Source organism: Schistocerca gregaria, chromosome 1 (assembly GCF_023897955.1).
Source record: "Schistocerca gregaria isolate iqSchGreg1 chromosome 1, iqSchGreg1.2, whole genome shotgun sequence".
NCBI classification, from domain to species: domain Eukaryota; kingdom Metazoa; phylum Arthropoda; class Insecta; order Orthoptera; family Acrididae; genus Schistocerca; species Schistocerca gregaria.
The window spans coordinates 325,731,309-325,756,260 of record NC_064920.1 but is presented as its reverse complement, the minus strand read 5'-3'; the positions used below and the strand labels follow the sequence as shown (position 1 = coordinate 325,756,260).

The 24,952-nt window shown below is 40.2% G+C and overlaps 1 protein-coding gene across 2 annotated transcripts in view; it reads left to right on the top strand.

Moving 5' to 3' along the window:
• LOC126343983 (zinc finger protein 628-like) overlaps window positions 1–19,485 on the top strand; it is a 427,045-nt gene extending 407,560 nt beyond the window's left edge. The window contains exons 4-5 of one of the 2 annotated variants that reach the window (XR_007565158.1): window positions 614–2,452; window positions 6,155–19,485. Coding sequence is in view for 1 of the 2 variants with exons in the window: in XM_050001985.1 (XP_049857942.1) it covers window positions 614–1,600 (987 nt within the window). In the remaining variant the exon portion in view is untranslated. Of the gene's footprint in view, window positions 1–613 lie in introns of both variants that reach the window. The other variant, XM_050001985.1, reaches the window with a different exon arrangement.
• The last annotated feature ends 5,467 nt before the right edge of the window (window positions 19,486–24,952 follow it).

The window sequence follows — 24,952 nt, the reverse complement described above, 5'->3', positions numbered from 1 at the left end:
ATCCCTGCGAAACCCTACATTTCAGCAGGATAATGCACGACCGCATGTTGCAGGTCCTGTACGGGCATTTCTGTATACAGGAAATGTTCGACTGTTGCCACAGCCAGCACATTCTCCAGATCTCTCACCAATTGAAAACGTCTGGTCAATGAAGGCCGAGCAACTGGCTTGTCACAATACGCCAGTCACTACTCTCGATGAACTGTGGTATCGTGTTGAAGCTGCATGGGCAGCTGTACCTATACACACTATCCAATCTCTGTTTGACTCAATGCCTATACCAAGGACGTTATTACGGCCAGAGGTGGTTGTTCTGGGGATCTAAGCACCCAAATTGCGTGAAAATTTAATCACTTGTCAGTTCTAGTATAATATATTTGTCCAACGAATACCCGTTTATCATCTGCATTTCTTCTAGGTTTAGCAATTTTCATGGACAGTAGTGTTGATACTGATGATGATGATACTTGTAAACTTTCTCCGGTTTCGGATATTCTAAGTCCATCCCATATGACCAAGGTGACTGTGAATAAGAAATCAGATGTCTGTGTTGTTTGCTATTTAAGGAAAGATGACACCTGGACACTATATACTTTTTTTTTTTTTTTTGCAGGTGGCAACTGTGATTCCTCCACCGGCGCAGAAGACATCTGTGATATACACCTACGACGCTTTGATGGCGGCCGACGGGCGCACGAAGAACAGGAAAGTCAACAAACCGGTGGTGACGGCGTCGGTAGTGGCTGTGACGGAAACGTTGCCTGCGAACACCGCGACGACCACGACGCAGACGCAGCCGCAGACGCAGACACAGACGGTGACGTCGGCGGCGACTCCGGTGATCGTGAGCACGGCAGCCGTACAGGCGGCGGCGGCGGCAGCGGCGGCGGCGTCGTGCGAGGCTGCGGCGGTCGCGTCTCCCGGCGAACAGGAGGCGGCGCCGCCGGGCATCGGGGGCGGCGCCGTCGTCGTGCTGGCGGAGGGCACCCAGGGGCAGCCGCAAGACGGCGCCGCAGGCAGCGCCCCCGCTGGAGCCGGCGGCAAGGCGGGCGGCGGCAAGTACGTCTGCAGCGAGTGCGGCAAGCAGTACGCCACGTCGTCCAACCTGTCGCGGCACAAGCAGACGCACCGCTCGCTCGACTCGCAGGCGGCGCGCAAGTGCGTGACGTGCGGCAAGGCGTACGTGAGCATGCCGGCGCTCGCCATGCACCTGCTCACGCACAAGCTGTCGCACGCGTGCGGCGTCTGCGGGAAGCTCTTCTCGCGGCCGTGGCTGCTGCAGGGGCACCTGCGCTCGCACACCGGGGAGAAGCCCTTCGGCTGCGCGCACTGCGGCAAGGCGTTCGCCGACCGCTCCAACCTGCGCGCCCACATGCAGACGCACTCGCAGGACAAGAACTTCGCGTGCTCGCGCTGCCACAAGACGTTCGCGCTCAAGTCCTACCTCAACAAGCACCTCGAGTCGGCGTGCTTCAAGGACGACGAGAACCAGCCGCCGCCGATGCCGACTGCCTCCTCCAACACGACGACGGTTCTCACGTCCACTCACTTGCAGGACGGGAACGATGTCGAGGTCGAGGTCGAGATAGAGCTCGTCTAATAGTAAAGGACGCTCCGCATGATACCCACCAGATCCCAACTCCCTGAAGGTGAAGGCTGGCGGAGAGCACTTCGTCAAAGTTGCCTCCGTTTTGACTCCCAACGGTTGGCCCCCTGCTTATGACGCACGAGTATCTGCTGTACCGATTCCGAAAAGTCTTGAATGTGTTCCTTCCAACTTCAGCGTAGTCGATAACATTTACTCCTTACCTTCTCTTACTTGGAGCGTTTGGACAATAACATCCGTATACTCACGTGCGCCGTTTCATTATCTAATTTAATGTTCTTTGATACACTATTTCATTGCTGATAGCTACATTCAGAGGACTTTGTACGTGATACTTCATCATCACCATTCTCAAGGCTTAAGCTTTCCGGTTTCTTATTAGTGTGAAATTCGATATTTTCGGAATTTAATCTCGCTCCACAGTTTTCTTTTTGTCCAACAGAAAAAAACCTGCGTCGTGCAAAACTCGTGTTATAGAACACCGACACAAGAAGTGCACTTTCAGGAGAGTACTGCATTCATCCCGCGACTTCAGTGGCAATCTGTAAGGCAGCAGATCCGGTTCGCGAAGTGCTCTCTGCGAGTCTTCGTTTTATTCCTTTAACCTGATCCGCAACCTGCCCACGAGCTAATGACCTCGGCTACTAATACGGTACAACGAAGTCCCTGTCCGGCCTCTCCCAGGCAGGAGCCAGGGACCAATCAGGACTAAGGACAGAGATAAAAGCACCAGCAGAATGTGCAGCAGTGCGTAGGAGTAAACTACCCATCCACCAAGGTTCGTTGTTAGGGAGCAGACAAAGAACAACACAATGCACTTTCAATTTCGAAACATGATCTTTCAAGGTAAGCAGCTGTGTCGTGTCTATGTCGTCTTTAATGTGGACTGAGTTGTGTATGGAAGTGACTACCATGTTAATATTGGTATAAATGTAGCAATAAAGTAATTAACAGGGAAATGAAATTTGACTTCTGCGTTTCTGAGAGTCAAACAAAAATATTTGCCGTGCGGAGAGACAGAGAAAGCTTGGTAATCGCGGTTGACTCTAATTGGTTATTGCCAATAGCAAGGCGTCCACTATTATTGTTTCCGGTTGCACGGCTGTTGGTAGCGTGTTCCCCTAATATTCATTCTGCCTGGCAATGAAGTCAGTTACTATATCCCTGTTAATCTACCATACAATTGTTTAATGGTATATATTGAAATTATTCTTAATAATATTGTTTCGTATATTACTATTTACAGAATGCTGCATGGGAAGCTTATATTTATAAAGAAAAGTTCTCAATAAGCATATCTTCTCATCAGCATTATTTTTAAAGAGAAATTTCTACAGCGCAACTGTCGAGACGTGTCTCAAGTTGCGTTATTCGCTGTTCACTTTTTCATTTAGTTACCTGTCGTGGTACAAGAGAATGATAGAAACTTGGCTGAGCATTGGAAACATGTTGGAAAATCCTTTTTCTCTATATCTAGGCCTATCTCTCTCTTTGTTGCTTGAGCTAAGCACGATACACTAAGCGCTACCGATATTTTAAACCAAAGATATGAGTTTTCAAGAACGATTATTCTAGTGTAGAAACTAATGAATTTGTAGTTCATAAAGTAAGCAGCGAAGGCGAGATTTTGTACCACAGAAATATTTTTGTCAAAATAGGGTACTGAATAATTTCTTCACTATTTTCCTTTTTTGCAAATAGGAAGTTACCGGTATAAGACTGGTAGTCAGCTTGTATAGAATAGCTCATATGAGAGCAGTATTAATGATGCAAAGTTGCGCTTGTGGTGCGGCCGTTGCCTGACTTGGGAACTCATTCTTCTTTACTGTCAGCACTTCAGGACGTTGATTCGTTACACAATTTCAGTATCGCAAATGAGAATGCACGTAACTGTTCCTTCAGATGAGAAGATTACGTTTCGTTATGAGAAGAAAGCTCTAATATTTACCCCTTCTGTGTGTTATGATTACAAAGATACACACTTGTGGCTTTGATGAAATTAGGCACAAATTCAGGTTGAAAATCTCTTCGCAATTTTCTAGTTCATTATTGAGAGATAGCAAGAGCCGCTCCGCTTATACGAGGGCTAGTGATAAAGATGTAACTGTCACCTAAAAATGAAGTTACGTAACTATTTTCTTTTATTCGTTTGCTGGTGCATGTCTGCAATTCTGATACCGAATGAAATTCCCACGCTACAGGACCCTATAACGTCACTAGAGGAGCCGAAACAGAAAGGCTCATACCGTCGATGAATTGAGGTATCGTAAGGTAATTCGGTTTTGATAGGAGCGGAAATATTGTATCTATGTCACGCAAACCAATGCGATTTCTTCAACCGTTCGGTTAGGTCTCATGCAGCTGCAATATTTCCACTGCTGCCGAAAACGCACTACCACACGATGCTACAGTTTATTAACGGGCTGTTCCACTTTGTTTTGGCTTCTCTTCCGGAACACGCGGTACTATGGCACACAGAGTTCGATGTATACCAGTGTACCTGACTGCAGACATGTACCTGCAAACGATTAAAAAATAATTACTTTCTTTAAAATATAGTACCTTTGTTTGTTCGAGGTGGTAATTAAAACTTTATTACTGTCCCCGTAATAGTGTGATTTTTTAATTCTGAAATGTTATTCAGCACGAATATTTGTTATTTACATAAATTATTTGTAGCATCGATCTTCCACGTTAATGTTTAAGAGATTTAAATGAGATTGAATCACGTATCTTAGAGGGAAACTAACAAATATTTGTACATCTGTGACGTGTCTCCATACCTTCAACCCACCGACGCTAACACGTGACACAACGATTTTTCTGTCTAATGGGCTCATTCCAGCAGACGACCAGTTATCTTAGGCCTACGTAAGATGTAAGTTCAAAGTACTATTCCCATATGTAACGAAAGACTGATTTCATATTTACTTTGGCGGCGTAATTGTAATCGTTGGAGTTTAGAAAATTATTTCGCTTTTATGAGCAAGAAGCAACAAACGAAGGACAGATTTTTCTGCTGTCGTTTGACTCCTCGGCACTCGTACATGAACACACGGCAACGGCTGCACCTATGGGCAAACAGATGAGAATAGGCGTAGAAGGAGGATAGTAAGGGAGAGCGTGGGCCAGTTGTGGAACAAGAGGAATGAGCGACTCAAGTCGGGCCTCACACTGTAACTCCATGACCACAAGCAGTATGCCAACATATAAGCTGTCGCTGAAGATTGATTACAAATCGCAGAACTGTTGTTTACAGCACACTTCTCTAATATCACATCGCACAGTACACTGTTGGAGTGCAAATGCAGTTTTCTGAGAGACTGTCACTAAGATATGCTATAGCTTTATTTCTAAAAGTTTTCTTTGGCTTACTACAACAACACAAGTCGAAAATCTGATTTACTGGCAACGACATCTTGGAATACGTGCAAACGGTAATTGTTCCACGACTGGAAGTAGCGTAGAATCGGCCTACACTGCCCCGCCACCATTCCCAAAGATATTGAGTATATTGTAGTTACAGGGACGCTATCTTATTAGCATGTATAATTTATCATTACCAAAACAATTAATGAGCAACGAACTATTTCTTAGTCATATTTAATTAGTTTGTGACCAGATTATTTGGTCAAATTTTGCTGCAAACTAGCAGCATATGTTTGAGATTGTTTCATGTGAAACTGAAGCTTTGAAATAATTCACTGTACCTACATAGTATTGCACTAAGGTATATAACTTTTTTAAAAATATATTATCATAGTTTTTTAACATTTAAATCTACATATGAAGAGAATTATGACGCTGAAATTAGAATTTTGTATGACGTAAAACGTTGCTTTCACTGATGCCAATTTAAGAAATTGAATAACGAGTTAATCTGAAATTTGAAAAGTCTCAGGGTAGTTCTTTCTTTATTGTGATGATAGGGAGCATGTTTGGAAACATTAGGCCTATTTCATTTATTCTGCAGTATTTCAATGAGATGCTTTATTAGTTATACCAACTATCGGGTATTGTTAATGAAGACCCGTAAAATATCACATCTGCCCTAACACTAGCAATAATAATCAGATAAACAGAGCAACAAAGAGATAGACAAAAACGGGAGAGTCAATTTGTGGATATAAAGTGGAAATATGATGGTGAAATGAAACTATTTTTGGTGTACGTTGAAAAAAGAGTGTATCAATATCACTTAATAGTATGTCTGCATGTCTGTGTACCATATATGAAAATGTTATATGTTTGCTGGTAATTCGTCTCCAATATTATGGAACTTAGCTTTTAGGATATTATTTTATGTGATGTGCTTTGTTAGCTAAGATCTGGTATTATCTGATATTATTATTGCCATAATACTCGTAGATCCTCCTCTAGTCATTGTGCTAAACATTAATGTTATTATTGTTTGTGCTGTGATAATTTATGTCGTGGTAATTTTTGTGTAGTATCTAGTCACCTACTATCGTTAACATGAATGTGGTTATTTAAATATTTCTGTGTTATTTATGTTGTGTACTTAAAGAAATTGTATCTTTACTGCAGTGTACGAGTAGTTGGTCACATTATTTGCTGGACATGATGTGGGGTGCTGGTAGAAGGCTGAATACTGAAGGAACATGGATAGTAACTGAATATTTAATTACGTCTCTGCAGACTACTGTTCTCCACCGCTGAATAGACATGAGTTAAATAAAAGAGTACTTATGTAATGGCGGAAATGTTGTTATTGTGCTTGTCACTTCTTTTAAGCTCCTAGATACTGAGCGAGAAGTACGGAATGTGGATAAATGTATAATGGTTAACTCTCAAGGGAGACAGACTGCACGCTGCCGATGGTCCGCAAACTGTTAAAATGAGTGGTTGGGGAGATGTATTCACCGCTGTTTGTTACTGTATCATACATGTCAACTTAATACTTTGTGAGAATTTAGAAATAAGTTTTATACCTATATAGTCGTTGCTAAGGAAGACATTTGCGTCAGAGAATTGTTCCTAGCTTCCCTGATGAGAACACCTGGAAACTTCGCAGTGCCGTAATAGGTTTGCATATCGTTTATTCACTTTTTTTAGTGAAGGTACATTATTAATATTTCCTTGGTGGGTATCAAAACTTCCAGAGAAATGATTTTTAATAGTCCTAATATGTCATTCAAGAATATTGTTTAGTAATCAGTGTCAAAATTAATATTTTATGTTTCTGGGTAGCTGAATAATAGTGGTGTAACAAATATGATTCCTACTGACTAGCAGTTCTTTAATTTGAGAACGTCTCATAAAGATACATTTATCGAAGCCTAGCTTTTTTGGGTGAACCCTGGCAAATTTTCTCCGTATGCAATTGTACTGATATTTAATCTTCAGTTTTGGCTCTCAGTGTATAAATTTTTCAGTTACTCCATATCAACCAACGTTACATTATAATGTTATACATGACTTCCACAGCACTTTTTATTAAGAGCGATCTACATTTCGTCAAGCTGTCTCCTAGCTGCATTCGATTTTTCTGTATATTTTATTATAGTTTTTCTTTTACCCTTTTACTGAAATATGCGTCTTCTACATCAAGATTTGTTTGTAAAAAAACTAGGTTCTTCTTGATTTCAATTAAAGACTGATACGAAATGAAATTCTTCTTTAAAAACACAGGACATATACTATATATTGTTCCTGTTAACTGAGAGCTGCAACATTATTCATGGCTTATCACAATTGTCTAACCATTTGCAGTTAAATTGTTCCGAATTTGATTTGCACCCGTCTACTTTACTTCGCTATGTTTTATTAACTTTGTCCAGTATAACTCCACGCGGTATTTCGAATAAAGATAAGGAGTTCATGTACAGATCATTGTCTTTTCCAATCACCATGCTACAACATAACAGATACTTCAAATACAGTCATTTTAGCTGCTATGTCATTTGATTTCTATATTTTCTAATCGCCTACACAAATTTTGTTAGTCTTTCGTTATGAATTGCGCAGTTCACTAGTGACCAAGCTCCTTAAACTGTAATTGAATTAGGAAATTGTCTACAAAACTGACACCATAATAGATTCAGTTATTAATCTCATCAATGATCTTAGGCAAACTACATGATTATCTTTGAGTTAGTTTATACTTAGCAGATAACACAATAACGTTACATTCTCCATGAAGCATGATGTGGAAGTATCACGCACTGTTGTCTTTGGCTTATAAGGCATATGCGCAGACTGATTATGCTTTATATCGATATCGTCTCTGCTTATTTAATATTTAACTTGACCTTCTTGCATTCCAATTTTTATCCAGACGCAAGACCAACACATAAAATTCTGTACGTAGAAAGGTCAACCATCTGCAGTAGACAGAACCATGAGATAGATATCATGAAATGTCAACACTACATCATCCATTCAATATGTTCAATGAGTCAGTAACATGACGTACGAACCGTGAACGCGGTCAAATAAAATTGTTTACGACCTCTCACATCTGAAGAACCCATCATAAGTAAGTGCTCTTACCTAATATTGTGGTGGAAATCAGCGGTAAATAAGGAGACACCTTGAGCAGCTATCCGCAGTTAGGAAACGGGAGGGTGGTCCGCCAGCCCCACGGGTTGCCTGGCACGCAGGGGCGCCAGCTGGCGCACTGCCACTGCGCTGCTGGCGCTGCCATAAAGTTGCCTGCAGTAACGCCACGCGCGAGTAAAAAGAAAAGAAACCAAAAAGATGGAAAGAGTGGAACTAGGGCCAGGACGGAGAGGAGGAGGGGGACCGGCAGAATCGCCGGCGCCTTCGAGAGTAAGAGCGAATGGGCCGCAAGAGGGCCATCTATAAATTACAAAGAGTTCGCTGCCATTCATCTGCTTCCTCTCCGTGAATCACCAAGCGACCTTCAAGCAATTACGCCACCAAATGTTACGGAAAGGGAAAACGGGAGTACGAAACTTATGCCGCTGCATCGAAGTCATCCAACATGATGCCTTTGCATACATGTACCAGCCAATCATAATCCATTATATTAATGGTGACTTCTACTTAACGCCTTCTACGTAGCGCCTTCATTCAGTACATGTTGATAAAATTGAAAACAGTAAGGGGAGAGACCGAAAAAGTCATGATGGCATTGACGTAATCATAATATGCTGCAGCAGACAATCGCAAACATCTGAAATGCTTTTGTTTTTAGATAATTTTACACTACAACCTCTTATCGATCTCTGTCTCCTTGGTAACATCTTCAGCTATATCAAACAAGGCTACTCAATTCCTGTTTATGATGTAGCAGATAAAACGTGCGTCGGTGTTTAATTTATCCTAGGGATTAAGAATCTGATGACGAAGTCGACTATTATTTACTGTTTAAATTTTTACGCAGGCTTTCCAGTCAAACTGCAATGTTCTCTTGAAAAACTGCATGTGGCATTCCTCCTCACTTCTTTCCGATTTAATATTATTATTATTTCTTTTTTATTATTGTTTTCCTTGCAATAGTTACTACAATCAACTTCACTGGACAATGAAGACCTGCAAGTGATTACTGCGTCTTCCAACTAGCGCAGGGTACAATACATAAAATACTGAAATTCCGAGATAATTATATTATTGGAAGAAAAAGACAAAAATTGCATGAATATAAGGCAACCCGAAGCAATTTTTATGCTGAAATAGTGAGATTATTTCAATGCTTTTTCGGAGCGTAGTTCTTTCGTCACACGGAATTTTGTCCCATAGTAAAAAGACTCACTGCTGTGGTGTCTCGATTCATGAAAATTAATGAAACTTTTAATGGAAAGCATATATTTTATGAAAAGATCATCAATAAATTATGACGCAATATCACCAAATGACGTTCTGACATCCATCATTAAGTATATTAGGAATCTGAAAAATATGAAGTATCAATCTCTTCGACAATTTACATCGTAGACTGACGTTCTTAGGTATATGAGATAATTATTCAGACATGGTATGAAACATTCTATCTTGATGTATCCTTTATTCAGTTAAAAATCGGTGGCTTGCTATAGTTTTAACACGACAGTGTCATGTGATATCTGAGTGGTATGCTGTTCGTGAAAACTACGAAGTATAAAATATATGGTAAGATTTTCTTCTAATTTTGAGGCCGTACCCACTAACATTGGTAAATAATTTACCTTCTTTATGTTGATCGTGAAAACTACGAAGTATAAGATATTTGGTAAGATTTTCTTCTAATTTTGAGGCCGTATCCACTAACATTGATAGATAATTTACCTTCTTTATGCTGATCGTGAAAACTACGAAGTATAAGATATTTGGTAAGATTTTCTTCTAATTTTGAGGCCGTATCCACTAACATTGGTAGATACTTTACCTTCTTTATGCTGATCGTGGAAACTACGAAGTATAAGATATTTGGTAAGATTTTCTTCTAATTTTGAGGCCGTATCCACTAACATTGATAGATAATTTACCTTCTTTATGTTGATCGTGAAAACTACGAAGTATAAGATATTTGGTAAGATTTTCTTCTAATTTTGAGGCCGTATCCACTAACATTGATAGATAATTTACCTTCTTTATGTTGATCGTGAAAACTACGAAGTATAAGATATTTGGTAAGATTTTCTTCTAATTTTGAGGCCATATCCACTAACATTGGTAGATATTTCACCTTCTTCCACGATACAGGAGGAAATCGCCTTGTGCTGCACCGGTGCATGCTGATCAAGTAGGCGAAGTTTACCTGTTAATACGTGCCGAAGTTTCACGTAACATCTAAAGTTTACGTTCCAGAATCTACGAGTACTTCCATCATTAACTCCAAGTGAATACACGTAGTGTACATTTATTTGCGACCAAATTTCAAATTTCCATTATTGACCGTTAATCGTTAAATATTGTTAATGCGTTTCATTAACCTCGAAGAAAATTTAATCCATTGAGTTCGCACACCTAATCACCTTAAACATCGTTGCATCGAACCACAACCATAGCAGGCAGTTGACTTGAGAGTGTCATAAAATTATAATATATCACAGCTATTATAGTCTCTTCAACACGGACTGTGGGTAGAAGTACGTGTAAATGCACTAAAAACCAAGTGATTACTGTCTTTTTCACCGATTACTGGTAATAAGAGGGTATTATTTATTATTTTAGGGTTTCGGTTATTGTTTGTTCTGCTTTCCCGATAACATTTAAAGTCTTATTGCATAATTATCGTTGTTTCTATAGAGATAAAACAATCTTCTTTAATGTAACCTCCGCGATAATTAACGTTATACAAAACAGAAGTGATCTTATAACTTAGCTGTATATTTGGAGCACGAGACGAAATTAAGTTGGGAAACAGTTTTTCATAAAATTTCCTCTTGAATACCCATTAATAATTACTAGGTGTGTAAAGATTATTATAATTAATAACATATTCGCTGTATTTGGCCGTGGTCGGGTGGTTGTCGGTCCCCATCTACGGAGGAAATTTTCAAGGTTGATCTAGCTTCTTTGAGTGTGCGATTCATATCCTGGCTCGCTGGTAACTGCAGCAAAATCCCGTTTATGCGTGCTCCCGTGCAGTGGCTCACGTCACCTGTTTTGAATATCCGAGCGCAGTTGGCCGTTGTCGGTCGCCGTCGTCCATTGTTGCTGTCACTGGTGCGTATCTCCTCCGGCGCCAGGATTCAGATGTCATACAATTTCACGTCATCCCATTCCTACTGAAATCGTTTGAGAGTTTAGCAACCTCTATGGCCTCTCTATTTCATGGTATCCGCTTGCGCTTGCTAGAACGTGAGTCCTATGGAAGCGAATGTGATTGTTTCCTCATTCCAAAGCGTATTCCTCAAAAAGTGATCTGTTAACCTCTCTTCTTCTAAAGTTGCCCTCGAGCTCTTTTAGCCGTTCTTCATCATTCTTTCAAAATTCTCGTTATAATTTTGCTGCAGTCAGTAGCAATCCAGGGTGTGAATCGCACGCTATAGAACCTACGATGCCCCAGAAAATCTCCTCCACAGATGAGGACCAAACGTTGGGTTTAAAAGCGAAAGCCACCTGACCACGGCATAGTGGCCCTCAGTATTTTATTAATTGTGACATTTCCGCCCATACATTTCGCTTTCCTCGTCATTCGGTTCTTTTTTTCGCTTATTGTAAACACATCAAAAATAAGTATCTTTTTTTTTTTTAACTTGCTTGAGGTATTTCTCTTCATCATTCACGTTAACCTCCTCTCTTTCGTAGATTATTCGTTTAACTGACGGAAGTCAGTTTCAGCAGGAAGCTCATGAAAAATTCGTGGCAAATTAAAACATGTTTCGACATCTATGTCTCATCTAGAGTGGGTTACTATCGATTTCCGCATAAAATATGGCGCGAAGTTCACTTTTTTTCTATTTTAAACCTAATAACTATAATGTGTGCTTCCTTTTAAATTTTCTTTTGGTTGTTCACCTGAAACTATGTTAATTCAGAAACTGAATTTGGACAATCTGGCTTCCATTTACGCCTTTTTTTTATTCTAGTTCATGTCATCCTCAAAGTAGTCGGAAGAGAGTTTTAATGTGTTCCAAGTCTTACTGAATCTCCCCTGAATACATTCATCAATTCATGAATTCTTTCGCGTAGAATTTTATACCGACAAACAGCCCCTAAATTATTTGGATTTATGGTTTGTTTTTGATCTTTGCTTTAGAAAGATGATGCACTACTTTCGTTTTGTAGGCTTTACTTTCTCGCTGCTCTTTAGCGCGGTGTCAACCTATTTTGCGTAACTTATTCGTGATAAGAGTGATATGTGGTGCGCATTTTTCAGTGGAGTAATAATAAGATACTCTTCCAGTTATTTTCTTCCTTGCTGAATAACTCGCTGGTGGCGCACCAATAAATATAATTCGTGTAGGTTGTTACTTTGCACTGATCGCGCTATGTACATTGTTTAGATCTTCTTGGAGATACATGAAACATAAAGCACCTTAGGAATACGTGATGCAACGTTCCTTTTCACGTATAGTGCGTTATTGTCGGGCTGAATGAAATCTCTAGGTTCGGACTTCTGAGATGACTGCGTAATCACAGACTGCTTCCGTTTAACAGGTTTATCTTGCTGTCAGTAAAATATAGTGGAAACAGTGAGGAAAAGAGAACCGAACCTACTACTCCATAAATATCTAATGGATCATGTCTTGGTGGTTCCAACTTCTGCTAAGTCGTATTGGGCAAAAGTATCTTGTACATTAAGTCCTTACGAGAACTGCCTATTGTATTTTATGCACCTAACAGTGTTTAGTCCATCTCTTCTCCTTTTGGTATTCCCTTCTGAGGCCAGTTGTTCCATTGCGTTGAAAGAGAAGACCTATCACTTCTTATTCGCTTGGTGACTAGCAGTACGTGTAAACAAAGAAGCTTAAGTGCAACGCATGCTGAAGAAATGAAAGCACTTCACACTGGAAAAATAATGTTCCGCAAGTGTATGTTGTATATAAATTTAACTACATCCGATAAAATATTCATCCGACCATATTTGTTTCTTGTCTTCATACTTTGTGAGTGTGTTATAGCCATGTTGAAGTACTTTGATTGAAATTAACAACGCAGGTGTAAAAAGTCATTACCGAAGATAAATCTGTAATGTCCTAAATAGTGTTATTCCTCTAGGAGAATGTCTCTTACCAGTTTAAATGCTCACTCAACGCAAATAGGAATGACAGTTGTGTGATGCACATTGCCGTTTTCTGTGCCTGAGATACCAACACGACAACGTAAATAATCGCAGTGGTCATTTTTTGCTTAACGACTGCCCTTTTCCCGAGTTAAATTTTTCCCGACTCGAACAAAATTACTCAATGCCCTTGTACATGAACTAGTACAAAATGCTGTTGCTTCCGCTTTCTTTATCGAATGAGAGTGACCTATAATGCAGTTAGGCTTGTAACTACCGAGGTGGCAGCGCCGTTCGTAGAAATTATTTATCAGCTCCGCGTAGTGCCGATAAACATCAAATGGCGCTAGTGTTCGTACCCCAAACACGAACGCCTGTTGTAACCTGCCCGAATGACGTGGGCGTAGCCGCGTTCGTTGTTTCCAGAGGTAGTGGTGGCTGGAGCTGCTGTTGTTACACTGCGCTACGCGTGTCAGCTTGTTGTCCTGCTGTGCGGATGATAATGGATTGGGCAAGGCGCGTGGTGATACATCAGCCTGCTCCGGCATGCCATGACACTGCCTGCCACTGATTCGCGGCTGAGCGCTCTGTCCCACCAGCAACACAAATGGCTAGCTGTTTTGATGCACACGAGTGTCACCCTGATTTAGTCCCACGCAGATTTAGCTCAGTATTTGGCGCCGCTTCGGCCGCGTTCTGGTACAGTCGTTAATCTAGAAATATACACCTGAGAAACAATGGAACGTCCGTTCACCAAACTTCTAAGTAGCTGCAGTATACAGGCTAGAGAGAAGCAATTTGATAATAAGATCAGAGAAGGCTGAGAGACATGGAAACGAGTAAAATTCCCCAGGTAATCCTAAGTCGGATTCGCACCGTCGTGGAGCTGCGGCCCTAAAACGACAGCCAATAAGCTACGAACGCGCTCAAGTGTGAGGTTAAACTGACTCCCCTTTTCTGCTAAAGAGCGCAGTCATTTATTAATTTTGCCGACGATAATGTTCTCGGACGAACAGTCGAAGCTGACAAACTTTAAATGCTATCCATGGCTTATTACGTTAGGCTCGCATTTTCTGTGGCGTTCACTGGTGAAAGCTAGACTACTAATTAAAGAATGTTAATAGTACCGTAATGCCTTTAATTTGTAAAGACAATAAGTCTTAGTGCAAAAACACTGAGCCTTGAGTTGGTCGACCTGTAGGATTGTGAGGTTCCGTATTTTAATTTTTGTGGACGAATAGAGCGCCCGAACGAACTTCCGTTGGCTCAAGTAGAGTAGGTCGGTAAGTGTGAACTAAGTGAAAGGCGGAAAAGGAAAGAGAAACTTATTTTAAATACCCATTTTCTCTCAAATCACACCTTTTACAGCATATTCCTCCTACTAGCATTACTACAAAGTTGACGTTTTCAATTAAATGAAGGACCGCAACCACTGGACACAACCAGACACGTGCGTTTGCACGATGTGTTCGCTGCAGGTTGGTTGTCGTTGTACTCTCGTAGCTCCACAACGGTTCAGTTTTGATATATTGTTAACGTAACACCATTCACGGATTAGACCTACACCTGTTCCGATTTTCCGAATGTTGTCTATGATCGTCCCGTTACTGCCACCGGATGAATCCTGATGATACCGTTGCTTCTTTATTCATGCAGCTCTCGTGTGGCCTCAAAAGCGGTGAGTGCACTCCGCACCACATCTCTCTACTTCAGAAAAAGTCTGAGGAGGTATCGGGAATCGAAACCTGCTATATTACAGTATTATTTGTGGTAATAACAAATCAAACATTTCGATAAATGATAAAGAAGTGTTTAGTTGTACACTCATTTTAATGACGGTTGCTATTTGAAAAATACTGACATAAACAACCTCCTTAATGTCATTGATTGAAGGTATCATTGTCTCAATATTTCTTTCTGTTCAAATTTATTTAAAAATTAGTTAAGAGTTCGACCCTAGGTTGATACATTTTTCAGGTGTTTACTTGTAGGCACATGCAGACCTTCATAGTGCTCGAACAAGAAGATTATGTTCATAGAGAGTCCTGCGTAATAGCCAGTTCTAAGATGAAATGTATTTATTTTTAACAAAACAAGTGATGAAGTGCTTGAAGACATAATTAAAGAAAGTCTGTGTGCTATTAACACACCTTTAGATTCCCCGGCCTTCTGCCGGCATCATTGAGAAGTAATACTTTAACGGTTCTGCGTTTGCAACAGCTGGAATTTACGACGGAAAAATAACACAGTATCAGATACAATGGCATTGTCGGGTCTCTACTCACTTTAAGTTGTGAAAGCTGATAAGTAAATCGAAGCGATGTATGATATCGGGGACGCCTATCAGTTTGAATTTACGACGGAAAAAGAACACAGTATCAGATACAATGGCATTGTCGGGTCTCTACTCACTTAAAATAGTGAAAGCTGATAAGTAAATCGAAGCGATGTATGATATCGGGGACGCCTATCAGTTTATAATGGCCTTTACCTTTATGTGTTCGAAGTGTTCATACTCAATTTATGCATGTCGTACGCCATGTACCGTCGCGCCCCTACGGTACTTCCTAGCATTCGTATATACAGCTTTTGTTATAGTAAGAGAGCGTTAAATTTGGCTATTGTCTTTCCATGCAACTGGCCGTTCATCAGTACTACGTATTATCCCAGAAAATGTGTGATATCCTTCTGACAGTGTCTATGATCAGTATATGAAATATCTTTGTGATCAATGATGGTGACATGTAATTCAACGTTCACTCCATGGAGATGCAGGTTAAGAGATGCACTCATGATCACGAATCAATACTACTAACAAAATGAGAAGTACTTTTTGTAGCATTATTAAAAACGAGTACCAACTCAGGTGCTCGTGCCCTCACTGTTTATTATGCAAAAATACCACCTAAGAAAATGGCTACTCGAAAGTAGTTATGTATTTGCGGTTACGTTACAGCATAATATCGATGTGAAACGGAATTACATTTCCTTGTGTAAAATTTAATGGAATGCCTATGTCAGTATAGCCACTCTTCCGAAAATTACTTGAAACAATAACAGAAATTTCATTTCCTGTAAAATTCTCTGACATTTTAGGGAGTACAGACTCCTGATGTACAGATATCACTTAAGGCGAAGCACGGACGACATAGCCTCGTACCTTTTTCCAGAAACTTTTTACCTGTTCCTACGATGACATTGAGCATTACGTAAACATTACCATTTCGTCGACTTTAAAACTTTATACAGGCCCAGTTACTTCAATGGTTTTACATTAACACTTATTAATTTCTTAAGTTTGACGTTTCGTCTAAATATCATGAGAATCAAGATATAATGGAAGAACTGATGAATATGAACTTAGAGAAGTTAGAGACATTTTGTGGGTCACCAGCGTGCAACTTAGTTTCGTGTAATTCGATGATTAAATCACTATTTTAATATGATGTTTTATTCCTATTCCCTATGTTACCTCAGAAGTGTTGGTTCATTGTCATTCTTTCAGATTGTTGCGTACTTGTGGGGATAGCGTACAATACGCCATCTGATGGACGATACGGGGAATATTATTGCCATCATAATTTGCACTACTTTCAAGCAACTTACTGAATACGATGTCCAATTTTACACTCATTCATTTCATTACTTTAAGCAATTCAAAACTTTTGTATAGAATACTTTGAAATTGCAGAGCTGGGTATAAAAACAAGAATGAAATTATTCGTCTTACATGCTGTCTTTTTATCATCACATGGTGGTACGTGCCGAAAATTACTTACCCATGGTATTTGAAACGTCAATACTAATCTTGCAGATTTAGCTAATTTCAAACACAGTCGATGCATGAATAATGATCACATTTTTACTGTGTAATAACTGATGACAGTATAAATGAGTGTTGGTCGTTATTTGTGGCTATTTTGACAAGAATATAGGCAGTTGTGTAAGGTAAAATATTCTCCATTTGCTTCCGTTCCCGTATTAGATTGAACTACTCTTTTTAGAAAGCAACGAGTAATTTATGTCTGGGTACTAACAGAGTAACAACCCTAACGAACTGCATCGTAATGAACAAGAATTTTTAGACAAAAACACCCTTAGTAATAAAACTAACATGTTATTCTTATTAACAAATAAATTAATGTCACTCTGATCTGTACTGCTGTTGTTTTAATTTTGCGGTGCGCAAATATTCAGTCATTAATGAATAAACTGGCAAAAAATATGTATAAAACTCCGTCACATTTCGCATATTTTCACATTTTGAAATTTTCCTTAAAAGTACTCATGAATCTGTAGGCATCATAAACCCTGTACTCATTCCACAATAGCCTCAATCACCTTCGTGCTCTTCATTTCAGTATTTAGTATGACATTTTTATGCACTTAATGGAGTAACGTTACCATTTCTCCAGCGGCTATAAAGATCTTGGCTTTCTTGCTGCCACAGACTCAGGTACGACTGTCATTTCCTGATGATAATAATGGAGAAAGTCCGAAGAATGTAAGCATAACCTGGTATGAAAACCAAAAGAATTTCAAGGAATATTGCTTTGGTTTTCCCTGGTCCTTCAAAGTTAATGGTAGAAACAGGCATTCATTGAGGCCGGAACATGCGTAAGTTGTTTCCTTCAGGCGGACACCTGAAGAAGTGACGCTAGTTTAGTTTCAATCCAATGATGAATAACCTTCCTTATCTTCTGCCGCACGGTGTTGCTTCAAAATTATTCCGCATCCCATAACAAGTGGTTAAATTACAAACGGTAATGAAATTCTCCCCAATACACAAACTAGATAAAGTATTCTAACAGGCTTTCATTAAAACCACTACTCAACTCATTTAGCAGAATAAATTATTTTTAACTTCTGGCTCCCTTACTGTAATATTAACTTTGTGAAGTCAGAGCTGACTCCAGCAGAAAGGGCTGCGTTCCTTTTTGGTATTCGTCAGTACGACACAATGAAGAAATACGCTTAGCCTAAGAGCAAATAAGAAGAACACGCATGCTGACATCGTCAGTGGCCTCAGCAGTATGCATATCAGTAGTATCTGCAGTCAGTTGGAGCAAATGGTTTCTAGGACCAGCTTTCTACCAGCACTGACTGATGTAAGTAACAAGCTGAAACTGTTGGTGAAAGGAATTGTTTTTGTGGCAAGAAGAGAAATAAACTATTTCATTAAAAGCTAAATATGAATTCTATTAAGCAGACACAAGTTGTAAATTGTAAAGACTCAAAAGGGAAGAAATTTCACTTACTATAAGTCAGCCTTATAAATACACCAATATTTATAAATAAAATTTGATACGTGAATTCCTTCTCGTGATAAAATTTTCTGTCTGTTCTGTTGCCTTGTGATGAATTGTATGTGTGAATGATGTTTTGATACTTTAACTATGGGAAGTTTGATTCGTTGTTATTAAAATGAGACATGCAAAGCTAATTTCTGACAGAATTTATTAAGGATGATAATTAAAGAGTTCCACGAAACATTTCACCATAAATTTATTCACGTAGTACCTAAAACATTATTCCAAGTATTGTTTAAGCAATACCATTAACCACGTGAGTTTCTTCTCACAAAAGCGATGGATGTAAAATGATCTTAAGTTCATGTGCATACATCCATTCCGCACCTATAGGAAGAATCGTATGTAGGAGATTCCTTTTACTTAAGAGATTTATATTAGCGTCTGTAATATTTTTGACATAAAACGAAGCATATACGAGCTGCCAGCTGGTATAGCTCGAACAATAGCAATAAAATAAAGTTAAATAAAGATTGTAATATCGTCAGAAACAATTTCATACAAATTATTCTTATTATATAAATAACGACATTATCATCTATGAATTCCAATTATTAATTGTATATATTAACTACTTCAGAGATTGTTAATTTGACGGCTCCAGAGCAATGTTGAGAGATATCTGATGACGTGATGTAATAGCAAAAAGTGTACATAATTATGTTACAAACATGTTGTAAAACCAAAGTATGGCTTCAAGTAACCCAGTGGTGTACTCATTTATATATAAATGCATATATCTATATTAGTGTAGTAACCTGTAATGTGTTACTTATGATCAAAGAGGCCGGGAGAATGGCAATACAGTTTATTGGGCCTCCTGTGGCAATGCATTTGTTTAAAGGTTTGGAGACACAGTAAGGTACTTAAGACCTGCTTAAATTATGATCAGTATATATTCACGATTAGCTCATGAAAGCAATAAAGCATATTTTTAATCTGATTTGTTCGTTGATTTTTTAGTCTCCAATGGAGAATATAAGTTTTTCCCAATTTTTAAAGTTAACCCCTAATCAGTGAATTTGGTTTCAGCTCCTTAAAACTTTCCAGAGTCGTCTTCATAATTTATACAACAAAAATGGTTCAGCTTGCCTTCTCCTCCTTCCGGAAACGTTTCAGAGACTTCTTCATCATTTATTGTACAAAATTTAGTGCACTTATGCATATGCGCAATTCCTGTAATATATCGTGTGGATCAGTACTAGAAGGAAGTCAAAACTGAAAGTTAGTACAGAGATTCTGCTTCGAATGATGACGGAAAGGACGGAAATTTTCTGTGGTAAAGTCAAGAGCATTTATCATATATTTCAAAAACATTTCAAACGTGATTAAGACAGGTATCCGCAATTGACGTTTCAGTGATAGCAAATCCAGAGCACATTTTCTGGCAGGCCTTGTTACCAGTGGAACCACAACAGATGAACACACTGCCTACATGCATACCGTTAGAGAGGGTGAATGAGGCAGGCTATACAGGACTGGGGAAGAAAATGGATGCGTCCTTGCTAATACTAAAATGAGAAAAGAAAACGATTTTGGGACTCCACTTTACTTCATTTGAATATGAATCTTAATTTCCTAACACCCACGCTACCACGCTGTATATGTTAGTACCGTAAGGAAATGTAATGCGTCACAATATACCGCATAATGTATTTAATCCTCCTGGCTTTCTAAAAACTGTTACGAAGTGGGTAATGGAACTCCTTTGAACGTAATTTTTGTGCAGGCTGAAAGAGTTGAACGTAGACTTCTCTCCTATCCCCCTAACTTTTCATAATTGAAGCAGTTTCTTTCGTATAGTGAAAGGTCAATTGCAGTAATATTCTCATACACATCCATTAGAGTTGATTATGGTGGAAGTCATGTCGCACACCAATTTTCGAGAAATAGTATTTTCCCAGATTTGTTCTAATATGGTGCAGCCTCCCCCCCCCCCCCCCCCCCCCCCCCCCCCTCCGAGCATGCAGAAGTGCCGCAACACGACGTGGTATGAACTCGACCAATGTCTGAAGTTGTGCTGGAAGGAACTGACACCATGAATCCTGCAGGGCTGTCTATAAGTCAGTAAGGGTACCAGGAGTGGAGATCCCTTCTGATCAGCTCGTTGCAAGGCATCCCAGATATGTTCAATAACGTTAATGTCCGTAGATTTTGGTGACCAGCGGAAGTGTTTAAACTCAGAAGAGTGCTTGCGTTCGTGTCAATTATGAGAGTCGTATCCACACGTAACAGGGATCCCATATCTCTCCAACTGCACACGCCCCACACAAGTACAGAGCCTCTAACAGCTTGGACAGTCCTCTGCTGACATGCAGGTTCCATGGATTGATGAAATTGTCTCAATACCGGTACACGTCCGCGTGCATCTCGTGGTCGTGCGGTAGCGTTCTCGCTTCCCATGCCCGGGTTCCCGGGGTCAGGGATTTTCTCTGCCTCGTGATGGATGGGTGTTGTGTGCTATCCTTAGGTTAGTTAGGGCTAAGCAGTTCTAAGTTCTAGGGTACTGATGACCATAGATGTTAAGTCCAATAGTGCTCAGAGCCATTTGAACCATTTGAACCGGTACACGTCCATCCCCTCAATACAGTTTTAAACGACACTCTTACGACCACGCAACATGTTTCCAGTCACCAACAGTCCAATGTCGGTGTTGACGAGCCCAGGCGACGCTGAAAGCTTTGTGTCGTGCAGTCATCAAGGGTACACGAGTTGACCTTCGGTTCCGAAAGCCCATATTGATGATGTTTCGTTGAATGGTCCTCCCACGAACACCTGTTGATAGCCCAGCACTGAAATCTGCAACAACTTGTGGAAGGGTTGCACTTCTGTCGCCTTGAACGATTCTCTTCAATCATCGCTGGTCCCGCTCTTGCAGGATCTTTCTCTGGCCGCAGCGATTTCGGAAATTTGATGTATTGCTGGATTCATGATAATCACGGTATACTCGCGAAATGGCCGTTCGGGAAAAATCCCTTCATCATTACCTCGGAGACACCATGTCCCATCGCTCATGCGTCGACTACAGCAGCACGTTGAAACTCACTTAAATCAGATTAACCTGCCATTGTAACAGCAGTAACCGATATAACAACTGCGGCAGACGCTTGTTGTCTTATATAGAGGTTGCCGATCGCCGCGCCTTATTCTGCCTGTTTACATATCTCTGTATTTGAGTACTCATGCCTATACCAGTTCCTTCGGCGCTTCAGTGTATAAAACCAACGTATGGTACGATTCACGTCACCAACGATCGTGCATTCTTATGACCCATAAATTGTTTCCTGTGATCCCTTAGGCTATCATTTATAAAACAGTTTAGTAACCAGAACGCTCAAGATGTGCGTTTTCACTTAGTCCCTTAAATGTTTGGATTCATTGGCGTTTATCTATCCATAAGGAACATTTGTCACTCCGTAGCTCACATTTGGCGATACGTGTCGTTCACTGTCATTTCTTTTGCCCATATAATACATAAAGTACACAGTGATTTCCTACATTCGTCTAACACATACAAACCTTTCGATTGCCTCTCAGCGATCAAACATCAGTTGAATGTAAATACGTAGCTCTGTCTTTCTTTGACCATAATCTCTCCGTAAACTGGTCGTATACGATGAGCAGAATATTCGGTGCACTGTCTATATAGCCGATCAGAATTGGAGTCTAGTAATTAATGGTGTCATCTATAGAAAGCAATAACGATAATAACCTCACTACTAATTTCTAACGTCTGTTGCCTGAGGCATTCAGATACAATCCGATGTTATTAAACGTGGAAGTTAGCGCTTACGGCTGTCTAATTCCTTTTTTTTATTATTGTGCTTACAGTTTTGAATGTTCCTCACTTTCAAACAAACATCACGCTTCTGAATACGCACACAGGCATGAACTTGGCCATCTGCAAAGACCACACGAGTAAGGACGGCGCTCGGGTAACACAATAAAGAGGTCTGGTATTAAGTGTGTATTTACGCTGTCGTTGTACCAAAGACAGCGAGGAGCAGACTTGATTTTACATATTATTTCCGGCAAAAAGTATTTTGATCTTGCTCTACTAGATACTGTTTCTTACATGAGACTTAAATTTAATGTTGCTTTAGCCAAATGTAATAAAAGATATCCACGATCATTTCTTGATTGAGGGACTTTTAGCAGAATTACTGTAATGTCTAAGAGGAAAAGAGTATATCGTAAGAAAGAGAACACAGTTTCTTCCTGTGGTGTATTCATCTTGGGGAGTTGCGTTACCTGGAGAAATTGAGCTTTCATCCCTAGTAAGAATTGTGAGTGTACAACATTTTAGGAAACATAACAGAAAGAGGATAACATTTAAAAACACTAGTGGCATCGGGTATTGAGGGCATCGGAATGAGTGTACTGAACAAACAAACATGTAACAATAACGATGAGATGAACTGAATGTTGATGAACAGCATTTGCGCTGCTGCTTAGTAGCAGTACATCAGAGAGAAGGGAGGTCCCATGTTTGCAATATAGACTGTTATAATGAACCCCCAATTAACTTAAAAGTTCATTATAAACTTACGTGAAAAGTGACTGGTGGTAATTTGTCAAAGAGTCCGAAAGTAGATGCATTACAAACTTTCTTCTTTGTTAATTTATCTGAGATATATGTAATATCGCTAATTATTCTTTGTTTCATAGGTATCGTTGTTACAGTTTCCACTGTAGCGGGGTCATTATGTGTGGTTTAGTATTATTCAATCTGCTGCAAGTTGAGATCCAGGTGGATGTCCGACGAAAAGTCACAGCAACAGTACAGTCATTAATTGATGTGTACTGCGTGTAAGTTGCAGAAGTACTAAAGCTGTCTTGCTGCAGTCAGCGCCAAGGGACGCAGGCTGATGTGAAGTGTGCTTGGCTCAACAAGCGACTTCCGGACGTGACTCGCGCCCAGCGTTGCCTCGCCGAGAAGGCAGCAGTACTGTTGGGTTGCGTTGTCAGTGCTTCGGTGAGAGTAGAGCCAGGGCACGGTACAGGTAGGGGGCCTGGAGGAATGGCAATGACGACTGCCCAGTGGAAGCCAATTGGTTGACTGGATGATTCGGGAGAGGTCAACGGTTCCACCGGATTTGTAATGAAAGTCGGTCGAGCCCTTTCAAAGGAAGCTTCCCGGCTTTTGACTGAAGCGATTTGGGGGAATTCACGGAAAACCTAAATCAGGATGGTCGGACGCGAGTTTGGACCGTCGTCCTTCCGAATGCCAGTTCAGTGTGGAATTCGATCATACCGGCTAGTGCAGACGTGCCGATCACTGCAAGTAACATCCGAGTGCGAGGCGAACCGAGCACCTCGGCACAGGATGTAATGACGGTGACCAGCAGGTGAAAGCCTGCAGTAGTAGGTCTGTTACATTTTCTAAATGTCAGGCCAATAAAACGCAGTCTTTTGCTAGACTTCCGCACAATATTTTCTATGTGTTCGTAATTGGAACACCTAGGTGTTCAGTTGAATTTATGGCTTTTATATTAGACCGATTTATCGTGTAACCGAAGTTTAACGAGTTCCTTTTAGCACTCATGTGGATGGCGTCATATTTTTCGTTATTTAGGGTCAATTGCCACTTTTCGCACCCTTCAGATAACTTTTCTAAATCGTTTTGCAGTTTGTTTTGATCTTCTGATGACTTTATTAGTCGATAAACGACAGCGTCATCTGCAAAAACAACTGCAGACGGTTGCCCAGATTGTCTTCCAAATCGTTTATACAGATAAGGAACTGCAAAGGGCCTATAACACAACCTTGGGGAACGCCAGAAATCACTTCTGTTTCACTCGATGACTTTCCGCCAATTACTAAGAACTGTGACCTCTCTGACAGGAAATCACAAATCCAGTCACATAACTGAGACGATATTCCATAATCACGCAATTTCACTACGATCCGCTTGTGTGGTACCGTGTCAAAAGCCTTCCGGAAATGCAGAAATACGGAATCTGAAAGCCCTTGTCAATAGCACTCAACACTTCATGTGAATAAAGAGCTTGTTGTGTTTCACAGGAACGATGTTTTCTAACCCCATGTTGACTGTGTGTCAGTAGAAGGTTTCCTTCGAGGTACTTCATAATTTTCGAACACAATATATGTTCCAAAATCCTGCTGCATATCGACGTTAACGATATGGGCCTGTAATTTAGTGGATTACTCCTACTACCTTTCTTGAATATTGGTGTGACCTGTGCAACTTTCCAGTCTTTGGGTGTGGATCTTTCGTCGAGCGAATGGTTGCATATGATTGTTAACTATGGAGCTAATGCATCTCCAAACTCCCAAAGGAACCTAATTGGTATAGAGTCTGGAGCAGAAGACTTGTTTTTATTAAGTGATTTAAGTTGCTTCACCACTCCGAGGATATTTACTTCTACGTTACTCATGATG